General features: G+C 40.1%; 1 protein-coding gene across 5 annotated transcripts in view; it reads right to left on the bottom strand.

Annotated features, from left to right (window-relative positions):
- Window positions 1-4,037: 4,037 nt before the first annotated feature.
- The window catches only part of HIVEP2 (HIVEP zinc finger 2), a 196,225-nt gene continuing 189,436 nt past the window's right edge, over window positions 4,038-10,826 (bottom strand). For all 5 annotated transcript variants that reach the window (XM_059400848.1, XM_059400850.1, XM_059400846.1 and 2 more), the window contains one exon: window positions 4,038-6,531. In XM_059400848.1, coding sequence (XP_059256831.1) covers window positions 5,704-6,531 — 828 coding nt within the window. In that variant the 3' untranslated portion in view covers window positions 4,038-5,703. The remainder of the gene's footprint in view (window positions 6,532-10,826) is intronic.

The following is a 10,826-nucleotide window of genomic DNA, read 5'->3' on the forward strand; positions in this document are numbered from 1 at the left end:
GCCACATATATGATTTCCAATTTTCTGTCCCAACGTTTAGAAAGGGAAACATGGGAAATAAATTTTAATAACATTTTATTTTACCTGCTATATCCAAAATTGAATTATTTCAACATGTTATCAATATGAAAAAATATTTATAATTTTGAGGTATTTGGCATCTTCCTTATGCTATGCCTTCAAAATCTGGCATATGATTTATACTTATAGCATTTATCAATTTGAACTAGCCACATTTCAAGTACAGTTTTGAGAGAGAATTTTATGCTTTCCTGTGATAGTCAATACATAATTTCTGGTAAGTCAGATTTGACAATGCTGTGGGGCTTCTCTGGAGTTGGGGGAATTCTTCACAAAGAAGGTTCCATTGGAATAGTAAGCCTAATGCCCTAGGACACCTATTGTATGTTATGAATTAACTTCTCTCCAATGCATGAGGATGGTCCTAGTTAGGTACTCTCCTTAGGAGATTTGAGAAAATAGTTAACTCAAATCATTTTCTCATGAGCTTAATTCTCTCAAGAAAAGACTGTATTGTCTATTTTTCTTCTTTACCTAAAATGCACTTATTTTATTTAATTCACCTGTTTCCGTTGAATATCACTAGATTTATAATCTTACTAGTTTCAAGAGGATAAGAGGGAACCATAGAATGTGTTTAGGGGGAAGTGGTGGGTTCTTGGTGATGGCAGGTTTTCTTCAAGAAGGGAAAATTCACAGTATGGTTGTCCATAAGTTTGGCTATTTAGAAGAATGAGAAATAATGGAAAAGAGAAGCCTTTTCTTCCAGGTTTCTCACGAAGGAGCCAGCATGGCAGCTCAGGTAGAGAAGAGAATATCCTCCATTTCTTCCCGCCCTCTGCTCCCTTTGTTACCATGGGAGAAAGAATGGCAGAGCTGTCCTATGACTGCAAGACAAAACTCCCTTGATGACTTCTTCTTACTTATATGTGATAAGCAGAAAAGGAAGGCAGAATTTCTAGGGCCTTGAGCTCTCCTCTCAGACCTCTTCTTCCTGTGTAGAAGCTGTAGGATGAGCTGGGGCCCTTCTTGGAGCCTGGTCACGTCTCTCTTAACCCACTGAAGGACAGGCATTTAGACTAAGGTAAGATGTGGGAGGCTCCACATCAGTTCTGAGGAGGTGATGTATCCACATCCCAGCTTTTGACAGTGATTTCCAGCAGTAGGGAAAGGAGTCATCTATAGGGAGCCTATCTGCCCCTTCATAAAATCAGGCTTTGGCTGTTGTTCCTTGGGTGAGTGCCAAGGTCCAAGACTCAATAGAAAGAGGAACAACTGATAAGATTGCATCACCAGATTCCTTAACTGGCTATTTAACAGTGCACTGAACACAGTTCTATGAAGGCAGATGTTTTATGTTATTTTAGTTTGTTTGTTTTTGTTGTTCACTGCTGTATATCCAATACCAAGAACAGAGCTTGGCACATGATGAGAGCTCTATATTTGGCGGGGGGGGGGGCAGTTCTTTTATTATTATTGTTATTTCTTTTTCAGTGTTCCAAGATTCATTGTTTATGCACCACACCCAGTGCTCCACACAATACATACCCTCCATAATACCCACCACCAGGCTCTATATTTTGAAAATGGATGAATGCAGATAGAGGTGTGGGGTATGACTTGTGCTGAAGCTGGGTTGTCCCACTCAGGACCCACTAGCCACAGGTGGCTACTGAAGTTTAAAGGAAGTATAATTAAGTAAAATTTAAAATCTAGTCTCTCAATTACACTCACCCCATTTCAAGTGCTCAATTACCGCAGGTAGCTAGGGCTAGGTGATTGTATTAGAAAGTTCAGCAAATAGTCTACTTCTCCTTGAAAACGACACCTAACTTCTTTGAACCACAGGCTTTGGAGATGCATTTGTAAATGACATGTTGGTTTATCAACCTCTAATTAATTATTTAATAATAAAGCTGCCATGATGCCGCTCAGGAAATATCACTTTATAATTCCACAACTAGAGTTGGCCTCAAAAATGAGGTTCTTCTGGTTTTGCTTTCTAGAAATTATCTTGGACAACTCATGAAAATCAAGGTTTTGAAAATTTCAGAAATGCATCTTTTTGGTTCACTCCCAAGTTGGCTACCCTCCCTTTGGAAGTCTTCAAATGTCTTCATCTGTCCTTTTGTATGTCCTGAGTGATTTTCTCCAAGTCAGCACCCTCAACTATGAATAAGTGACAAGAAGTGACACTTCTTAAGTCTTTCTTGAGAGTGAACTCATTCTAAACTTCTTAGAGGAGCTCATTTCCTTACCTGTAGCTGGTACAAACCCACCTGACAGTTAAGGACACCACCCTCTTTCCACTGCCAAAGTCAAGAGTGCCAGTCACCTTTACCCCCTCTATCTCTCTCATCCCAGACACCAAGTTGGTCACTACTTATTATCAGTTCTTCATTAAGCAAAACTGTCCCTTCTTTCCCCATCATCTGATTGGATTGTTGCTGCTCTTATTCCCATGGAAATGACACAACTTCATAATTCTCCCAACTGGTCCCCTGCCTCCACTCTTTCTACCTCAAATCCACTATCTTCATTGCTGCCACAGTGATTTTTTTTTTTTTTTCCTAACTAAGAACAGCTCTAGCAACGGCAATGCCACTTTCTTGCTTCATCCCTTCCTTGGCTCAGCTCCCTGTTGCCTACAGAGCCAGATCTGATGTCCTTAGGCTGGATTAGGAATTTGGACTTTGATGTGTCTTTTTGGCTTAAGCACACACCACCCTATCACATACGCAGGGAGCCAGCTCCATCTGGCTTTTTACCCACTCTTTGCTTTACACACCCTTGATCATCCAATACGCCCTTCCCCCACTTTTTTTTAATGCCTCTCTTTTAAAATATGAACTCCATGAAGACAAGAACTTAAATTGATTTGTGCAGCACTGTACACCTAGCACAATGAACAGTGTCCTAAGGTCAGTGATGAGAATTTCTCTGTTGAGTAAGTCAATCTACTATTTTAAGGATCTGTTCCAAGGCCACCTCTGTGATGAAGCCTGTCCTTTCCCTCCTTCCATTCTCATCAGGGTAACTGCTTAACTCCTTTTCTTTGTGACAGTAAAACACACCAAATTTACCACTGTTAAGCTCTAACATCATATTACATACACTCATAGACATGTCTTCCTTTTTACTTGAATTTCTTGATGGCAGGAATACTTTCATCATCCCCAATGCCCATCACAGTAGCCAGCTCATAGTAGGCACTCAAAAGCTGCTTAATGAATGAGTGAATACAAGAGATGATTTAGAAGAGGAAGCAATTAGAAGGGTTCACACAAACGCACACACGCACAATGTGGAAAAAGACACACAAATCACCCCTATGTAATGCAATGTTTCAGGGTTTCTTCTCAATGAGAGACAGATTTTAGGCTGGCTGCTTGTGTTGACCTTTAATCCACTTTTGTAAAACATAATTTCAAAAGACAGTTCGGCTCATAAAACCACACAAGTAAGTTGGAAATCCACCAATTTGAGATTTTTATAATGGAAATACTGATAGATTTTTTACCTTTAGTGAGTTTCCACTTTCATTATTAAAAAGGTTCTACTCTTTTGTACTAAAGAACTGTGATTTGTGGATATTTTATGGTATATTTATTTCAGTTGGTTTTTGCCTTCAGTCACCTGAGCAAAAATAAAGAGATTTCCCCAATGGAATTTCAGATATGGATGCCTACTGAGAGGGAGGCAGAAGAGGAAATGATCATTTGATTTATTCATGAATCTGCAGATGCAATGTATTCTGCCCATGCCCACGCTTAGGATTCAGTGACTCCATTTCTAGAGCTCACATGGTGGTGACCAGTATCTGTCCTAACTGAATGACATATGGAAGCCACTGACTGTCTTCTCACTTGTTAAAAGCATTCATGCTCAGCATACCTCGGAATGGGCAAAGCCTAGCAATTAAAAGCACAGATGGTATGTTGGTGGTATCAAAATTTCTTTAGAAACAAAATCAAGAAATTAAAATGTAAAACAACACATTAAAAACTAGACACCTCAAGCATGTAATTGTATATTTATTTCTCTTTTTAAAGAACACTCCTTAATGTAATTCAATATACAAACTTGGTTTCACAGAATTATAATCCACTATATAGCACAAAGATAACCCAGATTGTGTGTGTGTGTGTGTGTGTGCATGCACACACATGTGCATGTGTGCACACGTGTTGTTGTACCCCCTCCCTGTCTTCCATTCTTCCGGACCTACAAACAAAGGCTCTGCCAACCTTCCACACTAACCAAAGCGCATTCTGCATGTTGTGTACAAAAGACATCATCCTCCCACAAATTCTTTTCCCTGGAAAGCTTCTTTTCCCTGTTCCCCCTGAGATAGCCAGGAGACTGACACTCTTCCCCTCTTTAAGAGGGTGAAGTGGCTTCCCCTAAAGCTGATGCCAACCCTGTTACCACGTGGACTGGCTGAGAGGAAAGGCTGGTGAGAGGTCTCCACACCCCTTCCCTGCGTCCACTCCTAACCCTCAGAGTCCAAGCACGTCCCCGCCGTCACAGCCTTAGTTCCAGTCACCATCTTGTGCAGCAAGAACCAAGGATATCTGTAAGCCCAGGTCTTCTCCACGGGCAGCGCACAGCACTGCCTGCCAAGCCACCGGGCCGGCCGATAACCAAGCTCTACACAGTCCCATGTGCTTTGTCACTTTAATTTTTAAAGACACCCTAGCATAGGTCTGTGGCAACCTAGTGTCCAACTGAGTTACATAAAATTGTACCAGTGATGCACTTGTACATATTTACATGGGGCGGAATGTTTTCCCATATTTTTAGATGAGTATATAGATCAACATGTTCACATAAGACCAAATACTTTTAATATTATTTATAACTGATTTATAAAGCTTTGAAAAAACTCACAATAGCACATTGTTTACTTTAATGCTTTACGGTACTATAAGTTTAAAATCACAATCAGCACTTAAGTTATAGTCAATCCAGCAAACAAGAGACAAAAAAATTTACAAGAGTTAAGAACTGACTGATACATCCTTTATCTCTTTTTAACTAATGCATAAGTGCAGAATAAGATACTCTAGTTTAAATATCTTGTTTACAATATACATTTTTGTTCTAGTTACGCAACAGTAAATCCCATGCTTCACATAGAAAAGCAATCCACAACATTAAGAAAAAATGTACAATTTATGAAACAAAGTAAATAAATATTAGTATTACAGAATCAGAGCTGTACATAAAAGCTGTTCAGTTTTAATCATATAAAAATATGTTTTAGTGCAACCTCACATATATATTGATGCTGTTTTGCTTTACATCATTTAGATCCAAGTGTCCAAAAAAAGGAAAGAAATTACATTTATTACAAAGCAGATACACAAATTCTAAAATATGTACAAATTACTGCTAAAAAATGCTTATAAGAATATAAGCAAAGTAAAGAAAAGGCACAAACATCTGTACAATTTTAAAAGTACCAGACCCAATAGGTTAATTTCAAATTTTGTTTTGGTCAGGCTCATGATGACTTGTTAATTTACCTAATTCTTTTGATATAACAAAAGTATATATAATAGCAAACTACGGTAACTTAGGACAGGCATGCTATAAATTTGATTACCTCTATTTCTAGAAAAACAAAAACAAAAACAAAATGGGAAAAATGTGGAAATGAAAGTCTCCATGCATCTTAAATCAATGTAGTTGACTCTTCTCTGCTGAAGGCTCATTGCCTCCCTCTGTGCTTGAAGGTAACTCTTTGCCGCTGTGAAAGCCCGACTGTTTATCATCCACACAACTCGTGCCGTAAAATGTGGCATGAGCTAATGCAGTCTGTGATGTACCAAAATTGTCCTTTTCACCATCATGCAAGTCAGGGTGGGTGGCTGAGGTACAGGGCTGACCTGGCTCAGGTCCACTAAAGTGTCTAATGCTAACATGTGCACTTTCCAAGGGTTTCTGGTGGTGGGCTTCCTGCACCCGCACTGGCTGATCTGCCCCAAGCAGAGCGGCCTCTTCTGTGGCAATCCGGAGAGAGGCAATGGCTTTTGTACAAGTCTGTATATTTTCCTCCTGTTCCCTCTCTGTTGCATTTAGGCTGTCTTCTGAAGTGCTCTGTTTCATCAACAGCCGAGGGGAGGAGGGCATGCTAGGTGGACCAGATGACTGCAAAATGTGAGGCGATCGCTTCTCGTGCTGCTTTGAGAGGACATAGGGATCCTTAGGGAAGGATTCCCCGGAGGCTCCCTTCTTTTCCTCAGAGCCCTCCATTGGCAGAGGCAATGTGGGTGGAGGATGTAAACCAGAAAGGGCCGGCGGCATGGAGTGAACCATTTGGATCCCACCAACTGGCACCATGGGGATAGGAGCTCTCACTTGCTGCTGAGAGTGGAGTGGAAGATGACTGAAGACATAGTCATTAGGACCCTCAGGGAAAAGGCTGGAGCCTGGATGTTCATAAGCACCTTCTTGGTCTCCATAGAGACTGAAGTAAGGAACCTGAGGTAATCCTCTTCTTAAATTCTGCATGGGGAAGCAGAGAACACAACCTTTAGGACCTGGTACTCTTCAAGCGAGGTCAAATAGGTCAAGTTATTTCAGTCACTCATTCATTCACTCACTCACTCATTTAAAACTACCTCATCCCTTTACCGACTTTTTGCTTTTTAGGACACAAGAGATTTCTCAGTTGTCTTTTAGAAGCCTTGAATGAAGCTGTCGGTCTGTGAAAAGTGACTTTTGTTTTTAAACAGCAACACGATAAAACATGCAGTGTGTTTTCCACCGGGTACAGAGACACATTTCAGTTGTGTGTGTGTGTGTGTGCTTTTCCATAAAAGAGAATGAAAAGAAAATAATGCATAATTACCAGAAAAAGTTAAAAAAACACTAATAATAGGTTTTTAAATTCAAAAGAAAGTAAAACAATTGCCATCTGTTTATATACTGGGAAAATTTTTAATATTTTTCTTAAGTGTTGATGAGTATAATTGGAGTGACAAGCCTGAAAACTTTTTTTTTTTTTTAAGTTTTCCACAGAACAGATGATGAAATAGTGGTGATAGACAAACTGGTTAGTCTGATGTGCAACACACTGGTTTAAAGGAATAAATTCCCATTCAAGAGGAACCCTGTGTGGAAGATTAGCTTCTTTACCAAATGATAAATCAAGGCCAGTTTTTTTAAGGCAACTCTCCATCAAAATAGTTAACATTAAACATGTCAAATAGTTTCAACTCATACTCAACTACATAGCCGAGAACCCAAGATTCTTATGTTTTAATATCTTCTGTTGATATTATCATGTTTATTTAAATACCATCTTGGCAATTATGAGGACACTTAACACTGGGGACCAGAACTCCAGATTTCATGGTCCCAGTCCTGAAAGAGAACTTACTTTCTGTAGCAAAACACAACTTAAGACTTTGAGATTATCAAGCCTGAATGACATTGGCAGGGTTTTAATTCCTGAGTTCATTCTTTTAATGGACTGTCATCTAAAAGGTATGCAGTTTTTTTATTTTTATTTTTTTGAGAACTTAAAGTCAGGTAGATATAAACTTGTCAAGTATGATAATAAACCAGGAGAGAGACACCCCCCCCCAAAAAAGTTCTAATTCATTTCAAGGATGTTTCAGTTCTAAAGCTCAGCGTATGCTCTATACCATTAGTGATTCATTCAGTTCTATTTAGACTGTGAGACCAGCCTGGGAATGATAAATTATGCATTATCTCTGTTACTCTGTGCCATGCTTAGCCCTTATCCTGTTTTGGGCTACACCTTGTTCAAGCTAGAAACAAATTACTATCCTGGAAGTGCAGGGGAAGTAATGAAATCATCAATCCTATAATCACAAGGACCTCATAAGTTAGGGAAGGTGAGAATTTTATAATATGACAGTTATATAAATGCTACAACAACAACAAAACAACAAATCCCTCTTGTCTTTCCTCCGATCTAGAAAAAGGCACGTTTCCTACATCAAACATCAGTTAAGGTGGAGGAACTGTGACACCTATAGTCATAATCTTTGAAGATAACTAAATGAATCCTCTTTTAATTATAATTTTAAAAGATTCAAAGTTTAAAATGAATTGTAGCTTGGTCATTTTTCCATTTTGCTTTGGTTGCTATTCTGTGACATCCACAGCATACACCTAATAAGAATGAGGGTCCGTGAAGGGCCAAAGAGAGCTGTTCCATGCCATGGGGTCTCTGACTCCAGGCTAACAAAGGGGTGATGAGTGAAGTGTCCTCTAACCCTAGAATATACTCAACGCGTTCAAAACCCCAGAATTCTATTTGTGTTAAGAATGAAAGCATCATATTCAGATCTTTGCTGATCAGCAATTAAATAATGACAACCCCAGAAGTAAGTGTGCCAGTAGAATTTTTACCATGTAAGCACTTGCACTGCTCCAAACACTGCCAGGCCTTTCCTATACATCCTCTTCCCCTGCATTCACCCCCTTCTTCAACCTCCAGAGAAACTCTCAACATGATTTTTCTACCTTTTTTACCCTATCTGCAATTGTATTTTGTCTTGTAATTTGAGCCTTCTCATTGTGATATCATTTTAAATCTTGGTAAGAAACACCTCGATATGGGGGCGCCTGGGTGGTCAGTGGGTTAAGCCACTGCCTTCGGCTCAGGTCGTGATCTCAGGGTCCTGGGATCGCGTGGAGCATCGGGCTCTCCGCTCAGCAGGGAGCCTGCTTCCCTCTCTCTCTCCCTCTCTGCCTGCCTCTTCATCTACTTGTGATCTCTCTCTGTCAAATAAATAAATAAAATCTTAAAAATAAAAAAGAAAGAAAGAAACACCTTGATATGGAAATGCAAATAATGAACTCGTGTGGGTTGTGTTATGTGTATGTATGTGTGTGTGTGTATATATAACCCAGGTACCAGGTCTCTCACCCCACTCATCTCTTCAATACTGTCAGTAGGTGCTCTGGAAGCAAATGCAAAGAAGGAGGTAGGAGTGTAAGGGGTTCATTGGGAAGCAGGGGATCTGATGTGTGTGAAGGTAAAGAGGAGAGGAAGCAGGGGCTCAGTTGGGATGGATCTAGGCTGTCACTGGCTGGGGGCCGCAGGGAGAATGTAACCTTAGCCTGAAAACTGAGGCCTATCCTGATGGCACTAACAGCAGGAGGCTGTCAGTTTACAGCGTTCCTCACTGCTGAATGGCAAATTCTTTCAAGGACAGAAATCTGCTTGGCCCACCTCCCTGGCTGCCAGAAACAGATTAAGAAACTGTGGCCAAGAGGTTAAGTGACTTACTCAAGATCACACAGATAGCAAGTGATAGAACTGAATGTTGACTCTTTGACTAGACACGATGTTCTTTGCATTGCATACTGGAAAGCAGACACATTTCTCTCTGTCTCCTTTGCTAATTTATCTGCCAAAACTTTAAAAAATGGAATAGGAAGGTGTTTTGCTTAAAAAGGTTGAGGCCAGGGGCGCCTAGGTGGCTCAGTCATTCAAGAGTCTGTCTTCGACTCAGGTCATGATTCTAGGGTCCTGGGATTGAGCCCTGCATCAGGCTCCCTGCTCGGCAGGAAGCTTGTTTCTCCCTTTCCCACTCTCCCTGCCTGTGTTCCCTCTCCCTCTCTCTCCCTCTCTCTCTCTCTGTGTGTCAAATGAACAAAATCTTAAAAGAAAAATTTTTTTTTAAAGTTGAGGCCAGAAATCGTTAACATTTTTTCATCACCATCCTTGAGCCACACGTGTCAGACCCTCAAAAAATACTGAGGAGCGAAAGACCTTCCCCCGACCCTTTCTTTCTTCCTTGCTTCTTCCTTCCTTTTATCTACCTATCTGTCTGTCTGTCTATCATCATCTATCTATATTAAAATTAACCACAGCGCATTAGGACAGAAACAGTAGAGCAGTATGATCCCAGTGGTTGAGTATCATCTCCTTCAAACCTGCTCCCTGGAAACTACCACTCCAGGCTGATCCAGAGGATGAGTGTGTCCTGAGAGCCTAGAAGATCCTTTCGTGCCACAGTCACGCTGGCCTATGACCACTTGGCCCATATCAAGCAACAAGACAAGGAATTACTAAAAGTATTTTTATCAAAAAGGTTGATTTTTAGGGTTATTCTAATTTAATATTTTCATACATTATTCAGAGAGGGTACAGCACTCCTCCAATACAGCAATCCTGAGAAACGCTTCTCATAGTATTGTCACTTCTGTTTTGCCCTGGCAACATCACAGAAAGATTAACTCCTTCTCTGCCCCTCAAAAATGATGTGAAAAAACATTAAATGGGAAGTGCTTTAGACCAACTTCCCCTTCTTCAGGGAGCATTCCCAGATCTAGTCCCTCTTGTCATATGAATGAAGCAGCAGGCTATAAATTTTCTAAAGATAATTTAAGTGAGTAATAGACCAATGGCTCTATAGTTGGCCTTCATCAATGGTAAAGTTTAATCATTGTGTTAAGCATCCAGGTGAACTGGTATACAAAAAAAAAAAAAAAACTAGCTGCAAACTCCGTGATTAATAAAACCAATTTCTTTCCAACAACTTTCTGGTTATATATCCAAAAATTAGGTAAACTCCCTTAGTTCCCTTATTCAATTCCTTTGCCTAAATTGACTGTGAGTCGTTATTAGTTTTTAATAACAATAGTGTACTGGCATCAAAGACTTATATTTTTGTGACTGCAATCGACTGAAGATGTCCAAACATCTCACAGATACCTCAGTCTCAGTCCACCCCGCCACAGCTAGAACAGGAGAGCCTCAACACACAGGCTTTTTGCAGATCTACGACTCTCTACTTACACTGTAGTGGCATAAACTT

This window comes from Mustela nigripes, chromosome 5 (genome assembly GCF_022355385.1).
Source record: "Mustela nigripes isolate SB6536 chromosome 5, MUSNIG.SB6536, whole genome shotgun sequence".
Taxonomy (NCBI): Eukaryota; Metazoa; Chordata; class Mammalia; order Carnivora; family Mustelidae; genus Mustela; species Mustela nigripes.